The 25,273-nt window shown below is 40.1% G+C and overlaps 1 protein-coding gene across 7 annotated transcripts in view; it reads right to left on the bottom strand.

Annotated features, from left to right (window-relative positions):
• The window catches only part of PHACTR1 (phosphatase and actin regulator 1), a 695,847-nt gene that overhangs the window by 17,246 nt on the left and 653,328 nt on the right, over positions 1-25,273 (bottom strand). For 6 of the 7 annotated variants that reach the window (XM_069092414.1, XM_069092412.1, XM_069092416.1 and 3 more), the window contains 3 exons: positions 16,764-16,819; positions 8,604-8,665; positions 3,230-3,370 (listed from right to left, as the gene is read on the bottom strand). In XM_069092414.1, the coding sequence (XP_068948515.1) occupies positions 3,230-3,370; positions 8,604-8,665; positions 16,764-16,819 (259 nt within the window). Of the gene's footprint in view, positions 1-2,594; positions 2,971-3,229; positions 3,371-8,603; positions 8,666-16,763; positions 16,820-25,273 lie in introns of those variants that run through there. The other variant, XM_069092410.1, reaches the window with a different exon arrangement.

The following is a 25,273-nucleotide window of genomic DNA, read 5'->3' as shown; positions in this document are numbered from 1 at the left end:
AGCCACCCCCATTATTTATTTTTATATTTAAAAAATGAGTTCTGAATTCTCTCCCTCCTTTCTGCTCCTTCCCTATTCACTGAGGTGAAAAATATTATATTAATTATACATGTGAAATAATCCAAAACATATTTCCATATTAGCCATGCTGAAAAAAAGCAAGAAAAATAATGAAAGTTTAAAAATTATGCTTCAAACTCCATTAGTTCTCTTTCTGGATCAATCATCATTGATCAGAATAACTAAGTCATTCAGATTTGATCATCATACAATATTGCTATTACTGTGTGCAATGTTTTCCTGGTTCTCACTTCACTTTGCATCAGTTCATACACATCTTCCCAGTTTTTTTCTGAAACCATCCTGCTTGTTATTTTTTATAGCACAATTGTATTCCATCACAGTCATATACCACAACTTGTTCAGACATTCCCCAAATTGAGGCATCCCCTCAATTTCCAATTCTTTGTCACCACAAAAATATCTGTGATAAATATTTTTGTACATATAGATCCTTTCCCCCTTTTTTAAAAAAAATCTCTTTGGGATACACATCTAGTACTCATATTGTTGGATCAAAGAGAATGCACAGTTTTGTGGCTCTTTAGGCATAGTTCTAAATTGTTCTCCAGAATGATTGGATCAGTTCACAACTCTACCAACAGTGTAGTAGTGTCTGAATTTTTTCACATTCCTTCCAACCTCTGCCATTTTCCTTTTTTGTCATATTAGCCAATATGTAGGTATGAAGTGGTAGCTCAGAGTTTTTTTAATTTTCATTTTTCTAATCAATAGTGATTTAGAGCATTTTTTCATATGATGATAGATAGCTTTGATTTGTTACTTGTATTCTTACAAATTTGACTCAGTTCTCTACATATTTGAGAAATGAGGGTGTTATCAGAGAAACTTGCTGTAAATTTTTTCCCCCAGATTCCTGCTTTCCTTCTAACCTTGGCTGCATTGGATTTTTTTTTGTGTGTACAAAACTTTTAAAATTTAATGTAATTGGAATCATGCATTTTATATCTAATAATGTTCTCCATCTCTTGTTTGGTCATAAATTCTTCCCTTATCCATAGAGCTGATAGGTAAAATTTTCCATGCTCCCCTGATTTGCTTATGATATCACCCTTTATGTCTAAATCACGTGCCCATTATCTTGGCATATGTTGTGAGATGTTGGCCTATACCTAGTTTCTGCCAAACTGCTTTCCAGTTTTCCCAGCAATTTTTGTTAAGTAGTGAGTTCTTATCCCAGAGCCTTTAGGATTTATCAACCATTGGATTACCATGATCAAGTACTGTGTCTATTCCACTGATCCACCACTCTGTTTCTTAGCCAGTACCATATTATTTGATGATTACTGCTTTGTAATACAATTTGAGATTTAGTACTGCTAGGCTTCAGGTTTTTTTTCCATCAATTTCCTGGATATTCTTGACTTTTTCTTCTTTTAGATGAACTTTGTTATTATTTTTTCCTAGCTCTATAAAACAACTTTTTGGTAGTTTGATTAGTATGGCACTCAATAACTAAATTAATTTAGGTAAAATTGTCATTTTAATTATATTTTATATTATTTGTATGTTACATTGTATATATTTTTTCATATTGACTTGGCCTACTCACAAGCAATTAATATTTCTCCAATTGTTTAGATCTATCTGTGTAAAAAGTATTTTGTAATTATGCAAAGTAATATTTCTAATGGACAGGTCTAACCATGTTACTTCTCTGCTCCAACATCTTCAGTAGCTCCCTAGTGCCCATCAGATAGGTGACACAGGTTGTAGAATTTAGCACTGGGAGGAATCTTAGGGACCATCTAGTTGGTTCCTTTCATTTTACAAATGAGGAAACCAAATCATGGAAGAGAGAAGTGACTTGTACTTCACAAAGCAAGTAAATAGCAGTAAACAGTAAAGTAAATAGCAAGTAAATAACTTGACTGTGGAGTCAAGTTGAGCTCACCCTAGGTGATCTACTACATGCTAGCATTTGAGGTTTTCCTCAATCTATCTGGCTCTAGCTTCCCGTTTCAGCCTTATTTCACCCTTCTCTCATTCAAGTACCCTACGTTTAGGGCCAGACTGGATGACTTGTCAATCCCCACCCAATTCTTCCCCACCCTCTCCTGCCTCTGTCTTTGCATGCTTAGAATGGCTCCCCTTTTTACCCCTGCAAATCTCCTTCTGTCTCTTTCCTCAAGAACTAGTTTAGGTGCTATTTTTTTCATGAAGCCTTCTCTAATCCAAGTCAGGAATGACTGATTGCCCCCTCCTTGAATCTTATTAGAGATTATATGAACAACCTGTATGATTGCTCCCATGGATTCAATCTTATTTTAACATCACACCTAAAGATACTTCCTACCCGTGTGACCTTGGGCAAAGTCACAACCTCTCTGGGGGAAACTGAAGGGACTGGACAATATGCCCTTTGAGGTTCCCTCCCCATCTCTAATTATTTGGACAAATATCTTACCTCCCCATTAGATTATAAACTCCCTGAGAACTTGGAGTCTATTTTTTTTTTCATTTTTGTATTCCCAGCACCCAGTTAGGCATATTGCAAAAAAGAATCAATTTAAGGAACTTTTGCTGAATTATACTGAACTGAGTGAATCAATCAATCAATCAACAGTCATAAAATCCCTGCCCGTTCCCCCTCCCTGCTATGTGCCAGGTACAATGCTAGGTGCTGAGGATATAAAGACAAGGAAACGATGCCTAATTCTCAAGGAGTTTGCATTTTATTGGAAGGAGACAACATTCACAAATATAAGGGTGCATAGAATAAGTATATGTGTTTACATAGACTTAAATGTTAATACAAGAAGAAGTGGGCAATGGTCTGTGACCCTGGCCATCTCCCTCCTCTCCTCTGTGGAATCAGCCTCCTCTTGCCTCCTTTATTCCCTTCTGTAAAGTGGGTGTGATTGTATTCATCCTTTGTCTATGACTTTCCTAGAGTGGTGAGAATTGACTCCAGTGAAGGTCACAAGCTATTTGGAGCCCCAGGGAAGGCGGGTGTGATGGAAGTAGCTCTATTATTCACCCAGCTGTTGGGCCTCCCCACCGGTATTCAGCTGCCAGCTGAGACAGTGACTAACACTGGGGCCCGAGAGCTCCCTCATGCCAAGTGTGAGATACAATAACAAGCCCATCCTCCCTAGGCAGGAGCCAGACTCTGGGATCCAGCTATTTCCTTTCCCTCTCTGCTTACCTTGTCTGCGGCTGTGAGTCGAGTCCAGGGCTTGTCTGCCCTCCTGTCATAATCCTGAGCATCTGCAACTTCCACATAGTCACTGAAGCGAATGAGAATCTTCCTTTCACGGAGCTCTTCAACCGTGGGCCTCTGACTGAGCTGTAAGGGAGAGGAGGGAGATGAGGGGCCTAGTGCATAGTCACAGCATCCAGTGCTTTCTAGCTCTGGATGGGACCTCAGAGGCCCTCTGGCCCCATCCCCCCATTTTATAGATGAGGAAGCTGAGGCCCTGGGAAGTTAAGGGACTTTAAAGTCACAGAGGGAGTAGTCATTGGTGATGACTGGGGTCAGTGCTCTTTCCTCCTCCTTGCTGACTTATCTAAGGTCATAATTAGTTCAGGCCAGAGTCTGGGTCTCCTGACTTATAATATAGAGTTCTTTACATTGTACTATCAATGAGTGCCATTTTCCCTTCTTAAGGCTATTTTTCAGGTTCCATAACTATGGACACAGGCTTAGTTGCAATCAGAACACTTATTCTGCAAAATAAACAAACACATTCCAGAGACGGTTCTTGCTCAACACCATTCTGGTATCACGTGGTTCTTGGCTAGAGCTGGAAAGCTCATTCCCTACTGCCAGTTGGAGGACACAGGGAAAGCAGTGGGCATCGTATGGGAGCCAAATTGGGTAACAGGCTTGTGTCATGCTCCTGCGATGTTAGGACCTGGGGGTGGGGAATCTGTGGCGTTGAGGCCACAGGTTCTCCACCCCTGGGGATCTCTGGAATCTAAAGCTGATCTAGAATACCAGGAGATTTTACATAGAAAGAGCAAAGCTTCTTTATCTGGGGTCTGTCAATTTGGTTCTTTTCTTTGAAAAATAGTTTTTGGCAATGAAATTTCAATATGATTGGCTTCCTTTGTAATTCTATGCATTTTATTTCATGTTATTTTATAATATTATTTTGAAAAGGGTACATAGGTACATAGGCTTCACCAGACTGCCAAAGGGGTCCAGGAGAGGGAGCCAGGGTGGCATAGTGGGTGGAGCACTGGCCCCCAGTCAAGGAAACCTGAGTTCAAATATAGCCTCAGATACTTACTAGCTGTGTGACCCTGGGCAAGTCACTTAACCTCTGTCTCTTTCCCATTTCCTCAAATTGTAAAACAGGAATGATAATAGCATCTACCTCCCAGGGTTGTTGAGAGGATCAAATGAGATCATATTTGCAAAGTGTTTATTATAATGCCTGGAACATATAGCTGCTATGTAAATGTTTATTCCCTCCCTCTCTTCCTCCTATGACACACCAAAAAGGTTAAGAACTCTTGGTCTAGAGGGTCCTGGAGATCACCCAATCAAGACTGAAACCCATCTCTCTAAAGAAGCTTCAGATCAGCTCTAGTCTGTGGAGTCTGTCCTAAGATGTAGGGCTGAGGCAGGGAGCATGACTTGATGTGGCCTGTCTTGTTGCAGAAGGCTGTAAGGGGAGGGTGCGGCATTGGGGTGTCCCTAATTATAACAGTTTCCTATTATAATGATAAAAACAATAAAGCAAAACATTCATTAAGGTCTACCACTCTGAGAACAGCTAAGCAGACGCTCGCAGTGGCTAGAGTTATAAACTCCTGTTATAAGCTCCCTGTCACCATCAGGGCTGCAAATAAGCATAGCTCTCTTGGCCTTTATGAAACTGGTAATGTCCATTTGCCCTGCGATCCAAAACGTTGCATTCCACTGAGCTGTTTGCTGCAAGCTTTTTGGCATGAACAGCCAATTCTGTTTAAAACCTGATACTGGGCGGTGGGATCTCTGCCCTTAGGTCAAACAAAAGCCAGAGCAAAAAACACTTGCTGTGTAAAGCCCATGTAATAAATGGATAAAAAAAAATCCATCGTTATTAACACTGAATCTTTCTGCTGGGCCTGAATGAGGGCTGGGGAGGCACAACTATGTGTCTGCAGTTGGCTAATGATGTTAGGCTGGGGGAAAGGAGGACTTGGGGAGAGGACATGTGGGAGGGGAGATGTATCCATAGTTACTTCCTGTGCCATCTGAGGGAATCAGATTTGCCTCCAAGCCCAGGTTTGTGTGGAGTGGTGTTGGCTTGAAGTGGGCCAGGGGGTGGGAGTAGGTTGTTTCTTTCAACTTGTGGGCCTTTACAATAAAAATATATAATTTCACACCTACCAAAGCATTGAGACCAAAATGTTGCTAGTTTCTCTCTCTCTCTTTTTTTTCTTTTTAGAGGGCAATTGGGGTTAAGTAACTTGCCCAAGGTCACACGGCTAGCTTTTTTGTGTTAAGTGTCTGGGGCTGGATCTGAACTCAGGTCCTCCTGACTCTGAGGCTGGCACTCTACTCACTGTACCACCTAGGCCCCACATTGCTAGTTTATAAAAGCCAAAACCAAGGCAGAGAGAAGGGAGGAAAGGAAGGACCACTGTTCTCTCCAGGTTTGCTCTCTAGACACAACCTAAAAATCTACCTTACACGGTATGAATGTTATGACAGAGGCAGCTGCCATCGCTACCAAAAAGCCTGCCAGGTACTATCATTGGTGATTTACTGAGGAAGGCAGAGGGTTAAGGGGAAGGTATTTAATAAGTAGCAGCAAGACCAGCATCTGGCTTGTCTGTGATAAGGGCTCAAAAGAAATAGAACTATGGGACAGGAAGCAATGTATATTCCCCATCCTGCTCATCCACTTCCTCACCTCAGCTCAGTTTGGGGCTGCAACTGGAGATATGTGACCACGCTGTTTTCAGAGAAGCTGCCTTCTCATTCTCCCCTTTCTCACATCACACTACAAAGTTGTCCCTTCACTCACACACCCACAATTTAGTTCTCAGGCACCAGAGTGATAACCAATTGTGGATGACTAAAAAGGAAATGATGATGCAGGAAGTGATTTCTTTTGGGAAGTTGAAAGGGAGTTTAAATATTGCTTTAGGCACCTGAGAAAATGACCCAACTATTGCTTTTTAGAATTGTTTCCTTTCGGATTTGCCTGTCCACCATGAAAAATTAATTCATCATCATTGGCCCCAACAATGGCAAATTATGGCTCAGGGGTTTACCCTGAGATTCTGTAAAGCTGAGTGAGGCTTACCTCACTTTTTTTTTTCTTTCTTTTTCTTTTTGCAGGGCAATTGGGGTGAAGTGACTTGCCCAGGGTCACATAGCTAGTTTTTGTGTTAAGTGTCAGAGGCCGGATTTGAACTCAGGTCCTCCTGACTCCAGGGCTGGTGCTCTATTCACTGAGCCACCTAGCCGCCCCTTACCTCACTTTTCCAAACAAACTTCAAATTGTAAGGAATTGGTGAGTCCAATCATGACTTATAAATTTTAAAACTTCTTCTGAGTTCCTAAATTTTGGGGGGTATCTCAGGGGAGTAACTAGTTATTTTCAATCATTTCAATTAAACTGTTAGGCTGTCCCTTTTAGAGACATAAGCCAACTTATTTCGTTTTATTTGCTACAAAGGCCAAGGAAGGGGTGGAATAGAGAACCCAAGGGGAAATGCCCAAGCACCTCCCTGGAAAGAGTTTATGCTTGGTTAACACTTTCTTTCTTTTCTTTTTTTTTTTTGCAAAATACTTCCCTCCCAACAGCTTTTATGAGGTAAGGAGTAAAAATATTATCATCCCCATTTTAATGATTAGGAATTTGAATCTCCAAAAAAAACTTGCCTAAAGTTTCTTGTATTCTTGTATTGGAGACTGTAAAGTATCCTTGTATTGGACCCACCAATTCCTTAAATTCACTGGATCTATGATCTCCTTATTATGAATGAGATCCACTGGTCAGCCTATAGCCCAAAGTCATGGGATTAGAGCTGAGGAGGATGATTCAAACCCAGGTTCCCCGAAGCTAGGCTCAGTTTTCTTTCCACTATATACTACACTGCCTCTCCAACAAGGACTGACCTTTTGACAAGACAACCAAGTAGCGTCCTACAGACTCATGGGCCAGGGAATTGCAATTTGTACAATGTGAGGATGGCAAACATTTCCAAAGTCTTCACTTGAGAATCTGGCAGTAGCTGATCTTCAAAATAATGGGTGAGAATTTAAAGGATTGAGGCCCTGTTTGAAGGTCTTTCCACATATGTGATGCTAAGCAAGTCACTTGATCTTTTGGGGGATGCATCTTCTCTGTCTGTTAAGAGCTCTTTTACCATATGTTTGGAAAAGCACTTAGGAAGGTAAGATTTGTGAACACAAATCATAATTTTTTAGTGAGGATAATTTCCATAGGATCTCTAAATTGCCTTAAGTAAAGATGCCCTAATAAACATTAAAAATTAATTTTAAACTGTCTCCAAGATTTGGATATTGATTCTCTGAAAATGACTGTAACAGGCTAAGGATGTTGTGATTAATAATAATAATATTATTATTACTAAAAATAGCTGCCATTTATAGGCACTTCAAGGTTTACAAGCTTTAGATGTTGTCTCATTTTATTCTGATTACAAATCCATAAGGCAGGTGCTATTATTATCCTCATCTTACAGACAAGGAAATTGAGGCAGATAGAGATTAAGTGACTTGCTCAGTCATAGCCAAGTGGTTGAGGAAGGATTTGAACTTAGGTCTTCCTAACTCCAAGTTTGGCTTCTATCCTCTATGAATGTGGTTGTTTCTTTTTTAATCATCTTCAGGTCTCATAGATTCATTACTCTTGTCAATATCACCAAAGAACTAACTAATCCAGAGTAACTCAGTGAAGGGTCTTATTGTTAAAGAGGTCACTCTGATGGTTTTAAGAGGTTTTATAATTTGCATTTATATTTTTACAGGCATTGTAATACTTCAGTTGCCAAACTTTTGAACTGAGTGCTTTAAAAACTTCAGACCCATTGACTTAAATTGGGGCCTTTTAAACTCCTTCCTTTGACTGAATAATTTCAATATAGTACTCTTTGAGTAATCAGTCTGGATGGCAATAGAAGTACATTTATTAGATGGACAAGGAACATCATATCATAAGAATGGAGAAATCTACAGTCTCTGATTACTGGAGAATTCAGTTTTCTACCTAGATTGGGAGTTTTGAGAGACCCCTACTGTATTGGGTTAAGGGGTCATAATGTGTGTTGAACATTTCAAAATAAACTTTTAAAAATTCACTTTAATTGAAAATAAAATGGACAGGAAGTGTCATACCTTCCAGGGGACTCAGAATCACTAACCTAAAAAGTTGGGTGCAGAGTCTAGACAGAAATGAGGGCTACCCTCACTAACGTCACTGAAGTCACATTGCAGCAGCTTGCTCATGGAAAATGGCTATTAAATGGCCACTGAAGGAATGCCAAGGTCACACAAAGGGAGGAAAGGGGTGGCCTGGCGCCACCAATGAAGCCCTCCGTCAGGCCCCTCTCACCTTTCGCGTTAGCCTCCTCTTGATTTCTCGTTTTTCTTCTTGCTCTTCTTGTTCATTCCGAGCTGGAAGAGATAGACAAGATTCTTTTGACTTTTTTGTAAGTGGCCAAAATAGAAGCGCATCACTGAAGTTTTTATTTACATATTTATTTCTTATATACTATTCTTACAGGGTATTTCACAGCCCATGAAAAAGTTCTTCTGCGAGGATGGTCCCTGACTCTAATCTCTTCTGGTCTTTTGTCTTTCTTGCTAGGAAAGCTTTCCAAATTGCCTGTGCTCATTCAATGTGGTCTAAACATTACTTGTTGAACTTATGATTGTGGTTTCTTTATTTCTTTTGGTTACCAGACCCCACGCAGTGAGTAAGCGTGTGAGCCTGGGTATCAGAAGATGAAAATAATCATGTCACAAGAAACACATGGAAAACTTTTGAGCAGGTTTTGGGGAAGAAACAGGATAGTTTTCTTCCTCCAAAGTGGCTGGTAGTTTGCCTAATTGCCCAGCCAACCCATCCAGAGTTAGCTACATCTTGTAGGTTCTGCTGCCTCACAGAGACAAGACTAGGGCTCATTATGATGTGAGTCTTTTCCCTAACTCAGCCGGGGGAGGGGGAAAAATTGAGGGTACCTAAAGGGGACCACCTGCTACAGAAGAAAAAAGCAAAAGCAAAAAAGTGGAAATTGACACTATGACCCCAGTGGAGGTCAGAGAGGAGAAATTCCAGAAACGTCTATTTTCAGAAATTCCCCGAATAAACCATTAGAATTATCCAGATAACCAATGTGGCGTTTCTGGGCCCAGGCTGTTATGTGGATGTATGCAACAGCATGTGACTCTCTTCAGTCTCATATAAAGTACCCCAAGAGCTCAGGAAATTAATTCTTGAATGTGCTACTGTAGGGTCAGTGAGGCAGAAGGATTACTTGCTCCTTTTTAAGAACCAGGTGCAAGATGGTTGAGGAAAGAAAGCCCAGGCTTGGAGAGCAGCAAGCCTTCCCTCTGGTTCACTGAAGGCCCTTGCTAAATCATCCTGTACCAGAAGTGAGGGCAGAACAGTGCTCTAAAGTCAAAAGACCTGTGTTTGTCTGCTTCAGTATGACCTTGGGCAAGTCCCTTAACCCCTGGAGCCTCAGTCTCCTCACTTGTGAAATGAGGGGGTTGTGTTAGATGATTTCCGAGCTCCTTTCCAGTTCTGACACTAAGATTCTGTGATCATTCGGTATTCCCACAGCGAGATATAGAAATAACAGGATAATGCCTCAGAGGGCCTGGTATATAGTAGGTGCTTAATAAGTGCTTGTTGATTTGACAGACTGCTTCTAATTTCTAGGTTAGAAAACAGTTAATAGTGGCATGGGGAAGCATTCCAAGGAGGTTTTTTTTTACTGACTGAACTTGTGAGAGGGAGCAAAAACAAAAGATGTTTATCTGTTTTTCATTTGCATATGGGAAATAGGGCAGCCAGGAGGAACAGAGGATACAGTACTAGTCCTGGAGGCAGGAAGACCTGAGTTCAAACTGGACTCACTTTCTAGCTGATGACTCTGGGCAAGTCACTTAACCCTGTTTGCCTCAGTTTCCTCGTCTGTAAAATGAGCTGGAGAAAAAAGTGGCAAATCATTCCAGTATCTTTGCCAAGAAAGCCCCAAATTGGGTCATAAAGAGTCAGGCACAACTAAAAATAAATAAACAACAAATATAGAGGACACACACACATATGTATATGTATATATGTGTGTCTATGTATATATACAAATATAAAAAGAGAGAGAAATGTTAGAGATTATCTAGTCCAATCTCTATTTTACAGATGAGGAAACTGCTGCACGGGGAGGGTAAGTCATTTGCCTAAGGATATCCATGTCAGTGAGTAACAGAAGTAAGACTTAAACCCAGGTTCTCTGACCCTAATTCTCTATTCTTTCTACTATCCCAAACTGGCTTGGTCAAGATAACAAAGTTAAGAGAATGAAACCAGGAATGGAGCCAAGCCTCCATGATTACCAATGACATTTACATTAATTGGATTCACCTCACAAGGAAGAGGCAATTCCCCAATCAAAGCCAGTCTTACACGAAAACAAAGTAAGAGGTTGGTTGTCTGCATGATGTGATTTGAGGAATGTCATCAAAAGGCATATACTACCCCCCCCCAATTTTTTTGACCAAACCGAATAATTACCAAACTGATTAGCCTGACACAATGTTTAAAATGACAAATTTAAGGGATTATATTGGGTTTGAAGATTATTTCCTATGAGTCACCTTTCAAAATGCAATATGCTTCTTGTAAAGAAAATACATTAAGCCACTACCAGTCATTAACATAACTTACCCTGTATGAATTATTGTGTTGGAGATTAGCATTACTTCAAAAAGCAGGAGTGGCCATGAAAGGTGAGACACTGGAGAGATAAATGCTGAGTGAGGAAGGATGGAAGGGGAGATCCGCACTCTGACCTTCTAGGAGTGGTCAGGCATGGACAGGGTGTCCCCTGAGGTGTTGGGGGTTTGGAGTGGGAGGAAAGAGAGATCTTGAAAAGATATGGTGGAAACACAAGAACACTGGGCTCCTGGATCCCTGGGCGTAGAGGTGATAGGTTATGGTCAAAGTCAATTTTCAAAGAATCACAGAATACTGGATACCTTATTAGAGATAATCTTGTTCAATCCTCTCATCTTACAAGTGAGAATGAGGTCAGATGACTTGCTTTAGGAAACATAGGTAAGACAGGACTCAGGTTTCCTGATGTCCAGGCCAGTAATATTCTTTTTAACACACCACACTGCCTTCACCAACCTTGCATTTTTGTTGAGAACTAACTAACCTTGCAAATGATTATATGGGACAAACCTCAGGCTAGAAGTTAACTCTGATTGCCACTGACCAGTGTCCTGAAGCCACGGGGTATACATTCCATGAATAGCATGGTGGGCTTGGGAATCTTAGCTAGCCCACTAACAAAGCTCCTGAAATAAAGGCCAAAGCTCACCTAGATAACCTAAAACCACCTCTCTAGATAAAAGCACTTTCTAACCAGGAGGAATGTAATAAATACAGGGGGATGTCATAGGGTGGGTCAATGACCTCACTGTTATGGTCATTATCAGTTAATAGTGTTCATTATGTGCTCATATACCTAGGGTGCTGCTGTACAAAAATCAAGAAAAGGGGGTTTATCACTGAGCAGGTTAATCATTATTTATATATCTCTTAACGGGTAGCTAGGAGTGGAAAGAGAGCTGGGTCAGGAATCAAGAAGACCTCAGTTCAAATCTAACCTCAGAGATTTACTAGCTGAGTGACCCTGGGCAAGTCACTTCACCCTGTTTGCCTCAGTTTCCTCATCTGTAAAATGAGCTGCAGAAGGAAATGACCTCAACTGGGGTCAGAAAAAGTCAGATGTGACTGAATGCCAACAACGCAGGTTTTCTGAGTGCTTCAAACACATTGTCTTATTTGATCTTCACAACAGTCCTGAGAAGACTGGTCAACCCATATTAAGTCCATTTCCTAAATAATGAAACTGAGGCTCAGAAAGGTTGTTGCTTGCCCATGGTTCATAGATTTAGAACTGGAAGACACCCTAGAGGCCATCTAGCCCAATTCTCTCATTTTACAGATGGGGAAACTGATTTAGTTAAGGTTATACGGCTAGGATATGACAGGCAGGATTTAAATTTAGATCTTTCTATAATTTCAACTCAATTTCTGGAAGTTCCAATTTATGAGTCTAGGCTCTAAAACCAGATCATATTCCCATTTTCCCCTCTCTTTTTACCATAATAGTGATAGCCAACATTTATAGAATGCTTTAAGGCTAATGAAGTGCTTTGTGCATATGTACTATCTCAATTGAGCCTCACAACAACATGGTACAAGTATTATTATCACCATTTTACAGATGCAGAAACTGAGACTCAGAGAAACATAGTGGTGTTTCTTAAGCTGTTGTTGTTCATTCGCTTTTTTTCAGTTGTGCCTGACTGTTCGTGACCTGATTTGTGATTTTCTTGGTAAAGATAATGGAGTGGTTTGTCATTTCCTACTCCTGCCCATTTTATAGATGAGGGAATGGAGACAAATAGGGTTAAGTGACTTACCCAAGGTCACATAATTGGTAAGTATTTGAGGTCAGATTTGAATTCAGGATGATGAGTCTTCCTGACTTCAGCCCAGGTACTCTATCCACTGAGCCACCTAGCTGCCCCTAAGACCACACAGTTAATATAGTGTCAGGGTCAGTGCTCAAACCCTGTACTTTGGGTACTATAATCCAATTCCTTTTCTCCTTTGCTGTGTGGGTGAAGAGGATCCAAAGCATATAAAAACAAATAACCACCACAAAATCTATCTGAAAGACCTAGAATTATCTATATTAAAAAAATGATCAATTAAAAAAATTCTGCCAGAATTTTGTCCCTCATGGTTTGGGGTGAGTTTCAGAAAAGCTCTGGATTTCAGAAAATGTAAAAGGACCAAGACTTTTGAATTTTGTCAGGCATTGCCTGAGGTAGCAAAACTTTTGAGCAGAAGAACATTTTGAGCTGTGTGGTAGGGAGCAGAGAAAAAAGAAGTTAAAACAAGCCCTCTTTTTTCTCAACCTTAGATTTCCTCAGTCGATACAGAAATCTCTTCCTGCTTCAGGAATGCATGCTGCCCAAAGCCCAATCTGCCAGGATAGTCTAGGTAAGAAATGTCTCAGATAGATAATGAGTCTTGGAATCACGAAGATAGACTTGGATCTGAGACCATTTACTAATTGTGGTATCATAGACAAGTCATTTAACTTGAGTGTACTTCCTAGATATGACTGACTTGTTGTCAAGCTGGGAATCAGTGGGGGCTGTGGGATTTTCATCCCCTCTTCTAGACAGCCTTTCCACTGCTTCTGAAAGAGAATGCCTACTTGGCTGCTGGACTCAAAATCAGGAATACCAGGATTTGAATTCTACCTGAGACACTTAGCTGTGTGTGACTCTGACCGAGTCACTTCACATCTGTCAGACTCAGTTTTTTCCTCTGTAAAATGGGGATAACATCTGTCCTGCTTTACCTCACAGGCCTGTGAAGGTTGAGATAACACTTTGTCAATCTTAACTTGCTGTCTAAATGCCAGGAGTCATTCCTGAGCATTTCCATGAAGGCCGTCTCAGTTTGTTCAGAGCCAGCGTGACGGAGATAAAAGAGGACAGAGGGCCTAGGTTTAAATCCCGTCTCTGACAATATTTCCATGATGTTGGCACGACCCTTAACATCCTTGGGCTGTAGGTTCCTTATCCGTAAGTCGAGATGCTTGCCCTTGATGGCCTCAGAGATCTCTCCCAGCTCTGGCTCTGTGATGCTTGGCTAGGCCCAGGTGGGAAAGCTTTACCATAGGGATACCCCAGTTAAATATTTATCGCAAACTGAATATGGTCATCAGAGTTGGCGCTTTTGGGGGCCAAGAAAAAATGGGAAAATGAAGGTGGTTTGCTTATTTTTTGCTTATATTTCTGAGATAAGTGGAAGTAGGTTCATTATTACTCTGTCTTTTCCTATCTCCAGTTTATACAATGATAAGTATATAATGGATCTGAGAAGATCAGATGGGAGCTGAAGAGCCTGACATCATCTCGATGGAATTTTCCCCCTGACAATGAAAATCACTTAGAAAAAGATTCCAATTCTCTTAGCGAACACTGCATTTACCTCTCGCCTTCCAATTTCCCATTCAGAAAGAAACTTTCTAAGGGGATTCTTGAATACCAGGAAACTAGAAGCAACTCCTTTGCAGTGTGGGAAGCACTGAATCCATCTTCAGAATAAACTGAGAGGGAGGCAAGGGGTTGTGAGGAGAAATCATGTAGAAGGCGGCGAAGAAAGAAAACATAAGAATGATGCGTTGGGATGGAGTTAGCATAAACGATCTTTGTACTAGACTGTCCTCTTGCCCTCCCATGCCCGCCCATCTCAAGGAACTCAGGACTGACCACGTTACTTCATTAGATCAATGAGGAGACAGATGGCAAAAGTAAAATAAAAGAATTTGCAACATTGATGAGAGGGCAAACTCCCAGTTATTAAAATTGGAGGTCACATAGTCATATATGTAGAAGTATGCATTTTTCTCTTTCCTAGAGAAAAAAATTAGAATGTATGAGAAAGATCATTAATAGCAAAGCTACAAAAAGTTTATCTTCTTTTACACTACTTCCTGACCCATGAAGTAGTTCCTTAGCAATCAGTACTGATACACATACATATTTTACACACATCGATACATATATATCCATACAATATATACTTAGAAATGTATATATCCATGTGTGTATGTATGCACATGTACAATATATACACATGCATGTATGTATGCATGTCTATATACATATAGACACACATACATCTATGTATATATGTGTGTCTATATGTATATATATATATAAATTTCCTGGGGCAACTCATCTCATATCTCTATGCAAATCACTAGGGAACTTTGGATAGATAATGAACCTTAGACTCAGAAAGACAGACCTGGGTTTCAGCCCAGCCTCTGAGACAGTTACTGTGGTATCATAGACAAGTCATTTAACCTCTCACTACCCACGGAAACTCTCTAAGAATATAAATAACAAATGAACTGTTGATTTGCATTCATAGAGGGAGTTTCTATTCTTGGTGTTCTTTATATGGATAGAACCACTAATTCAGATAACTGCATATATACCACATGTGCATATATATATATATATATATGGTCCCAGTCACTATCACATGTGTATATATGCTATATATCCATATAGTATTCTGCACATGCATGTATGTAATATGTATATTTATTTTTCTGACTTTTATTTATTTAGATATTATTTATTTTAAATATCTTATTTAAAATATAAATATTAAAATATATGGTTTATATTTTAAATATTTTATATTTATTTACATATTTTATTATTTGTCTGACTATATATAGATATACATATATACATGTGTGTATGTATACATATATAAATATATACATATATGCCCATTATATATATATAATTCACAAATATGATTACATAGGAAGAAAGAGTAATGTGAACTGAGACAGCTGTTATAACAAAGAGATTGGTAGTAGTTGGTGTTGGGGAAGTGTGGAGACAGAAATAAATTTTGATTTTCTAAATGTTTCCTATACTTTACTACAATAAAGTCTATTGGGTTTCATGAAGCAACTGCCTCCTTTGCTTTTAGCAGTATGTCTTAAAAATATTGTAATATTAAGCGACTGTTCTCAATAAATCTTCACATATTTCTTTGCTTGAACTTCAGGACTTATTTATTTTTTAAAAGCCACTATTACAGAGAAAGCAGGGCTATTCCTGAGGTTCAGTATCAAGCAGGAATACTATTGTATATATTCCCCCAACCAAGTTGTGGGAATTTAAAGAAACAGAGAATAAGTACTTTCAGAATACATTTGGCAATACTTTCTTAGGCTCCAATTTGAATGGTCAAAAGGATGAGAAACTTCATCTGTATCAAAGTTTCAACAAACTTTACTCTCTCCCAGCTGTTCAGCAGAACCAGCAGGTGGTCCCCTTATCTTGGTAATCAATACTGTTCTCTGATTTCTTTTTAGTCAATTACTGATTTTTCAAAGTGACCCTCTAAAAACCAAAATTCTCTTGCTGATGATTTATTTTCCTCTTTATTTTACATAGTATTTCTGGTCATAAGACCATAATTAAAATTACTATGATAAGTAAATGTTCACATTTTGTAAGGTATACATGAGGACAGGCACTGCTGACTTGTTATGTTTATTGGGAATTTGTCTTTGATGTGCTCATATTAGTAGATTTTCTCTTAATTTTGAGAATACTCTTCACTACTGGCCTTACCTAGTCAGAGCTGTACCCAGAAGAAAAAGAGGGAAGGAGGGAAGGAGAGAGAGAGGGGGAGAGAGACAGAGAGAGAAAGAGAGAGAGAGAGAGAGAGAGAGAGAGAGAGAGAGAGAGAGAGAGAGAGAGAGAGAGAGAGAGAGAGAGAGAGAGGGAGAGAGAGAGAGAGGGAGAGAGAGAGAGAGAGAGAGAGAGAGAGAGAGAGAGAGAGACAGAGAGAGAGAGAGACAGAGAGAGGAAAGTGGTTACAACAACCCCCAAAGACCAGAGATCCCTAGAAGTCACTTACGTTTCAGAATGTTCCTTTGCTCCAACTCCTCAGCAGTTGGCCTCTGACTCAGTCGCCTGCGGAAAAAATCCAGGAAAAGTTTTTGGACCATATCACATCCTTCTTGAATGGCTATTCTTTACTGACCCTTTTCCACACATGAAACAGGGGGCGTGGAGGACGAGCTTGGTCCATCATGTGTTCTGAAGGGCTGAATCTCCCTGAGGACACTTTTCTTCTCAGTTCCTCTATTTGAAACCCCAGCAAAGGCACAGTGTGTTGTGTCATGGTAAAGCTGACCCTCCTCCTTCCTCCTTTCATTAGCCCCTCCTTCCTTGCTCCCTGCACCCACCCCCTCTGCCTTCTAGGCAAGTTGAGTGAAACTTAGACTGAACACATGTCTTCAAAGAAATTTGCTTCCTCTCACTGCTGACTTAGTCCCAAGCAGGACTATGATTTCTTTTCTCATTCTCGATGATGTAGCCAATTTTGAGCCCTGTGCCCAGTTTTCTCAATCCCAGATGAAACATAAAGAAATCCCCAGTCAATGGAGACTTAACAGGGCATGTCTCAACTACTTAGTACAATAGGCCTTCTTCTTCTGGTCTCCACCCCACCACCATCAGTGCTTTATTAGACTGTGAAATAACAAAATGAACAGGATCAGAAATGATACTCTTTTTTGCCTTAGCAAATAAAACATCACCAAGGGCCATAGGGTGGCATGACCTCAAGCCAGCAGGGAAAAGAGTAGGAAGAAAAATCTACACATAAGAACATAAGTATCAAGGACTGGAATGAGAAATATGAATGGTACCCAAGGAAGTAACCACATACTTTCACTCTTATAAAAAGGTCCAGGAATGATAACACTTGACACAGTGCAAGTGGGCATTAACAGAGAGGCTTGTCTTTTCTGAAGCTTTTAGTGATTATGAAATAAGCCTGCAATTATTAAGAGTTCTCCACTGCCCTTTGTGATGAAGTGTTTGTGAGGAGAAAGTTCTGGAAGGAATGTCAGAATTCCCAGAGTTTTCCACTGGGATTTAGTGATGTGTTGTAATTAATAGATTCTCAACATAAAATGCTGTTAATTCCTACCAGTTACCTACTTCCACTGCTGGTGAGATTGTTAGACTGGGATCTGGAAAGAGTTTCTAGTGAGAAATTTCAAGCCCTAAGGAGTTCTAAAAATCTTTATCAATAATACCTCTATCTGATGACTCAGTATAGGTGCCTGGAGGTTATCCCAGGAGCAAGGCAGTGTGTACAGGTGGACAGGTCTTATTGTCCAAGAAAGACTAAAATCTAGGCAAAATGACTGACTATATGCTTGTTATTTGAAGACTACCTACATTCAGAAAGACTTGTAGTCGGGGTGTTGGGAGCAGTGATATGTTGACTTTACATACTGCAACCCATAGAGGCTGTCAAGTAAGGCAAGGAAGGGAATGCTATCTGCACTGGTGGAGGGTATATCTATCCACACTGATGAAGTCACAGATCTTCAGCTACATCTATTCTTACTTCTCTGGGTAATCAATCATTGCTTCTCAGTTTTAGTGATGTTAAGTCATCATCATCTTATTCAGAGGTGTTGAGGAGAAAAGCAAAGGATAGTTTTTTTTTTTTAATTAAGCAATTGGGGTTAAGTAACTTGCTCAAGGTTACACGGCCAGTTATTTCTGGGTGTGGTGCTAAGTAACTGAGCCCAGATTTGATCCAGGTCATCCCTACACTGGAGCCGATGCTCTTACTTGCTGACCCACCTGGCTGCCCCTAAGCAATTGGGGTTAAGTAACTTGCTTAAGATTACACGGCCAGGTGTTTCTGGGTGTGGTGCTAAGTATCTGAGCCCAGATACGATCCCCCAGGTCATCCCAACACTGGAGGTGGTGCTCTTACTCACTGTGCTACCTGGCTGCCCCCAAAGGATAGGTTTAAGAGAAAGGATTTAGGTGAAATATAAAAAAAAAATCCTGATTATAAAGGTTGCAAGACCTGTAAATTGTTAGCCACTGCCTTTTCTGGTCTTTGTTTTCCTCATCTGTAAAATGGGAAGTTGGAAGGGACAGAGGCCCTTCTATCTCTAAAATGTTACGATTCTATGATAAAATCAAGGTGAGGGAGTAGAAAAATTGGGTTTAGGATCCACATTTCTTAATTTTTTCTTTGGAATTCTTGTCTATGCCCTTCTCTAGTTTTTATCCTGGCTCCATTCCAACCTTGAACATTTCTTCCCCCCACTCCCGCCCCCAGTTTTATTTAAAACACAAATATGTCTTTCTCTGTAATGACTAATGATTCAAATAATGCTGGATGTGAAAATAACAGCTTATATTTATATAGAATTTTAAGATTTGCAGAATGCTTCAATATATTGCCTCATTTGATATAAATGCAGTATACACACATATTACATATGTATATATGTATGCAGTATAATATACATACAGCTATACCTGGAATAGTTCTAGGTAATGGACAGAGATTCCAGATCTAAGGTGTATGAAGGGAGGGCTTCAGTGATCCTACTTCTATTAAACCAACTCCTGCTATGTGCAGAATCTTCAAGCAACTGAAATCATCCATGGTTTTGGGTCGTGTGTAGAGAAGGGTGTGAGAAGAAATCCATTTTTGGCTTGTGTCAAATATCTTACTGTGATTCCATTACATCTCCTTTCTGTAATGATCTTTTAATTATTTTCTTTTAGGGCTCATTTTGCTAGGGGTAGGGATAGGAAGGGGCATAGAATCACTTATCTCCATAGGTGACAGTGGGGCACAACCTGTTGTTGCTGGTAAATGTTTAACAACAACAACAAAAATGCATGGCAGGACACACTTTAAAATTTAATCTACACCATTAACATTTTCTTTATCACTTTATTAAACACAGACAATCAACAAAACACTAAATCAAGCCCAGATTTGTAGTGTTTAGTGATTACCGAGGTGTGTATGCTCACACTGCAAATTTAGCAATTTGTAACCTGGCTGGAGCTGTCTCCATCAAGAAATTTTGTGTCCCAATCAAGGCAATCTCAAGGAAAACATTTTATGGTTCTATTTTCCACTTGTTTCTTCATGATGTCCAGATGAAGTGAGGATTACCCCATCCCTTTTGTCTCAGAGTAATAATTCTGTTGATTACACAGGCATATCTGATTAATACCATTAATAGTGGGGAAATGATTTCCATAAATCAGATGGTGCCTGTTCAGTATAAACCAATGCTAAACGATTCACATTAAAATCAATCTGGAAAATCACTCGTTTCCTGCTTTAAATGCTACCCAGTGTCATTCTCCATAAGTGGCTTTTCTTTTTCAAATGGAATTTAAAATATGAACCTGGCTTGTTTACCCTCAGTTTGGATGGTTTGGGCTGTCCTAGTGATTGAGTGAATGAAACTCAGTCAACATATAATTAAGTACCTGCTCTGGACAAAACACTGCTCTAGGTGCTAGGAGAAATACAAGGATCAAATTAGACATTGTTGCAGAAACAACTAAAGTACAAAATGGAACATGAGAGATCAGTCAACGAGGGAGATGTCAAGTGCTATATGAGCCCTATGGAAGGATTGCATCCCAAGGGAAGAAAGAGGGCAGGGGGCAGAGGACGGTGGAAAGGCATTTGGAGCTAAGTCTCAAAGGATGGCTAGGGTTTCAACAAGCAGAGACCATGGAAACAGTCAGGAGTAGAGACTGTTTCTGGCCCAGGGAATGGTGCAAGCAAAGGTGAATAGCTGAGAAGGTATAGAGCTCTAATGAGGAAGTCTTTCATCTAGGATAAAAACCAACTGTGGGGTATAGATACCCTTTTCATTTTTGATATCAGTGATTTCATTTTCTTCCTTCTTTTTCAAAATCAATCTATTTTATTTGCTTTTTTGTAAAACTAACTTGTAGTTTTATCTATTAATTCAATGTTTTTTTTCAGTCATTTTAAAAATATCACCTTTAATTTTTAGGATTCCCAATTTAGTGTTTAATCGGGACAGGGGAGAATGAATTTTGATGGTTCAGAGGACAGTTTTTCAAAGAAAAAGGATTCATTCCCCTCTAGCATCTGGAGATGCTACCATAGGGGATGGGAGGAAGGTGGTTACAAAAACGGAGGTACTACTAGAGTGGGATACTGGATGTGGTTGCATGAAGGAGATTGTACAATAGCATTGTTGGCTGAGAGCTGGGAAAGCAATTTCAGTGTGGAGGGAGGAGACTACTCTGGATATTGGGCACAGGACATGTTTGGGGAGGTGCTGAATAATCGTTTTGGTTGGGGTATAGAATACAAGGAGATAAGCCTACTGGTTAAGGTAGAATGGAATCAGAACATAGAGGGATTTAAAACCCAGGCAGAGGAGATTGAAATGGGGGATCATTAAAAGAGGTGTCTTCCTTGTCCCTCAGTTTTCCATCATGAAACACTGAAGTGAGCATGACAAAGTCTGGATAGCTCTTCTTCAGCATAAAAGGACCAAGAGAGAAATGGAGAGATAATCTTCAGCTGGAAACACCAGATTGCTTATTGCCTGAATCCCAAATATAGACAATATGGTGGCAGAATGGCTTCGACATAGAACCTTTGGAGCCAGAAGGTGCTTATCTCTGTAGATCACACTGATGCCCCAGAAGTCACAAAATCCTTATAACCTCCCTGGTAGGAGCGCTGAACACTGTGTAGGATTAGTCTGATTGTACATGCTAATGATGTTTCTGCCTGTTTGACAACAGCAAGGTCACAGCTTTCACTGACACTTAACAACTGTTTCTGTTTTTGCTGTTCTGAATTTAAAGTTGGGTTCTCTGCTGCAGCATCAGGATGTGCCAGGAAGAAGAAAAATGAAACCAAGTTGACTTTCTGCATATGAACAGCAGAGTAATGTACATAGCACTACCCTCACAGAAGTCATGGGGAGGAAAGTCCCAAGAAGCTGTCCAAGCTTGACAGAAACTGTTGCCCCAAACCACTCACTTCACAGGTAGTAGAAGAGGTGTGATTTCCTAGCAGACAACCTGACCCAGCCATCACCTACAACTGCTTTCAAGTAAAGTCTGAGAGCACCATGAGCATGCAGGGAGAGATGACCTCAGAGGCAGAATTAGTTGACAGGCAAATTTTAGCAACACTCTCTTAGCAATTAAAGATGAATGAAGAGCCTAAAGGAGTACTGGGTTCTCCTTCAATGTTGTTGTTCAGTTGTGGCCAACTCTTCCTGACCCCACAGACCATACTGTTCATGCTGTTTTCTTGGCAAAAACAGTGGAATGGTCTGCCATTTCCTTTTCCAGTGGATCAAGACAAACAGAGGTTAAGTGACTTGCCAGGGTTACATAGCTAGTAAGTGTCTGAGGCTGGATTTGGAATTCAGGTTTTCTTAACTCTAGGCTCAGTGTTCTATCCACTGAGCCAGCTAGCTGCCCCTTTAACAGCAATCTTCAAACTGAGGCTGGAGGACACTTCCTTGGATATGTTGCAGAAAGGATTCTAACTTAGGCATGGGTGAGATTAGATGGTCTTTGAGCACTTAGATTCAGTAATTTTATTAAACTAAGCATATAATAATAAGTGTGAAGACAGGACTTGAATATCTAATAGTGATGGTTAACTTGGGACCCTTTAAGAAAGCTTATTAGTTTCCATGACCAGAGGCTCTATGAACTATACCTAGTAGAAGTGCCAGCCTTTCATTCATTTTTAGTAAGGCTTCTGTAAAATAGTCTTTCTTTTCTTTCATTTTAAACTGCACCCCCCCTTCCCCTGCTTTCATCTACTGTTAGCCCCTTGGACAAGACACACATTCAGCACAAGCAGATCCACTATGGACTTTTGAAAAGGAGTCTGGGGGCCATCAGGCTAAGGCCCCTCAGGGAGGGTGAGCAGCTGGTTGATTTTCTTTTGACTCCGGCTCTATGACCTTCTGCTTTTTTCTTTCTCCAAACTAAGCTTAGCATCTGTTTCATCTCTTTTCACATTGATACACACACTCCAGCTCCTTCCATCCATTTTGGTCATGAGTATCAACCCCTCTTCTCAACCAACTTTTTTGCTTTAGCTATCATCAAACAGTCTGATATTTCCAACTCTTTACTGAATCTCTCTAGATCAAGCTCAAAAAACCTAAAATGGAACTTGTCTTCTTTCCTTAGAAATCTGTTACTCAGGGCGGCCAGGTGGCTCAGCAAGTAAGAGCACCGGCTCCAGTGTTGGGATGACCTGTATCAAATCCAGGCTCAGATACTTAGCACCACACCCAGAAATAACTGGCCGTGTAACCTTGAGCAAGTTACTTAACCCCAATTGCTTAAAAAAAAAAAAAGAAATCTGTTACTCTTCCTGACTTCTGATAATGGTGCCACAATTCTGTTCCCATGGTGTGTAAACCTAAGAGGTACATTAGACTCATTTTCCTTTAGCCTGCACAACTAATCTGTCAAGATCTGTCAATTCCATCTCCTTGAGATCTCTCCCATTTCTTCCTCCTTCACCTTCTCATTGCCACCATAGTCAGGCTCTCAACATCCCTCACTACCACACTATTGCAGTAACCTCCTAACTTGTCACTTGATCACCAGTCTTTCTGCCTCCTAATCCATCTTGCACTCTGCTGCCAAATTAATTTTTCAATTACATATCTCAGACCACATCACTCTAATAACATCAATGGTCCCATATTTCTTTCTTTTTTTTTTGGAGGGCAATTGGGGTTAAGTGACTTGCCCAAGGTCACACGACTAGTTTTTGTGTTAAGTGTCTGAAGTCGGATTTGAACTCAGGTTCTTCTGATTCCAGGACTGGTGCTCTATTTACTGTGCCACCTAGCTGCCCCAATGGTCCCACATTTCCTGCTGATAAACAACCAAATCTATAACTTTGACTATCATAGTAGTCACATTTAGCCTCCAATCTATCTCTGCCTAAAATGCCCTTCACCATTGCCTTCCCTCTCTCCCATCTCTATGTTAAAATTGTACCTATCTTTCAAGTTCCAGCTCAATTGCTACTTTCTCCATGAAGTATTCCCTCTAGAGGAGGGGTCCTTAAGCTATTTTTGTAATAGCTTAATGGCAAACCACTCCAGTATCTTTTCCAAGAAAACCCCAAATGGGGTCATAAAGAGTCAGACACGAATTAAAAAAATGACTGACCAACAATAACTTTCAAGGCTTATAAAGCACCTTGCAAATATTACCTCATTTGATCCTTACAACAACCCTGTAAGGCAGGTGTTATTATTATAATAGCTAACATGTATAAAACACTTACTATGTGCCAGGCATGGTGCTTAGCACTTTACAATTTTTATCTCCTTTAATCTTCACAGCAACCACGGGAGGGAGGTATTATAATTATCTTCATTTTACAGATGAGGAGACTGAGGCAAAGAGAAGTTAAATGACGTGATGAAGCCCATGGAATCTTTCTCAGATTAATCTGTTTTTAAAGTTTATAATTTAAAGAAATGCTATCTTTCAGTTAAAGGTTAGTGAAAAATAAAAAAAAAAACATGTATTTTTCCCCATCCAAGTTTATGAACCCCCTTGTCTTATGAATTCTCACAGCACCTCATTCTCAACTCTTCTATGCACCTATGAGATTTCATCTTATAGTATGGTAATTTGTGGATGTATTCATTCTAGTTTTAGATTTTCAACCCTGGCCCTCAGTAATATATAGTTGTCAAACAGACAAATGAAGAGACTAGCATTTAGAACATCTGGGACTTAGTACCACATCTGTTTCCGAGTAGGTATATGACCTTAGAGATGTTGCTTAACCTCTTTGGGTCTGAGTTTTCTGATACATAAAATGGATACATTCATCCCAAAGGGTTATTATGCTGCTGCTTGCTGAGATAATTACCATGAGCAGTACTTTATACTTTTTAAAATAAAAAACATACAAAACAAAAAAAAACCCATGAAATGCCAACATGGTCAAGTATTATTCAGTAAGTTGGTATAAAATCACTCTCCTCAATCTGTGTAGTAGGCGGTTCCAAGTGGAAACCATTCCTTGACCTTACTCACTGGGAAGGTGGGTCAGGGCTGTGATCCACATCGTTGGAAGAATATGCACCCGAGGGAAATCTCAGACCCACCAAACGATAAATTGTACAATTTGGCAAAACAGGCAGCTGGTGTGTACATCTGTTGAACATAGCAACTTCCTTCCCAGAGGGTCAAGATGCTTTTTCAATGAACTTCCTTCATTCAACTTCATCGTACACTTTTGGGAGATTTTTTGAAGCTTCATCAGCTTCAAAGGCCAGTGAGTCGGAAACAGGATATATATCTTCCTGATCTTTCTGTCATTTTCCCTTATTTCTTACAGGTATGGTTACAAGTTGGAAGTATGACATGGTCACAGATTGGGGCAAGGAATGAAGGAAATTAGTGTTGTGAAATGTTGAGGCCATTGGAGAGTTGGAAATAGTGCTGAGCATTCTGAGGTCATTCGGCTAGTTCAATGGGGAAGCATTTATTAAATGCTTACTGTGTGCTGGACTATTTGGTCAGCTG

This window comes from Petaurus breviceps, unplaced genomic scaffold (assembly GCF_028583685.1).
Source record: "Petaurus breviceps papuanus isolate PSGF00001 unplaced genomic scaffold, PetGlider_PUasm1.0 190, whole genome shotgun sequence".
NCBI lineage: Eukaryota > Metazoa > Chordata > Mammalia > Diprotodontia > Petauridae > Petaurus > Petaurus breviceps.
This window is presented reverse-complemented; position numbering and strand designations above follow the sequence as displayed.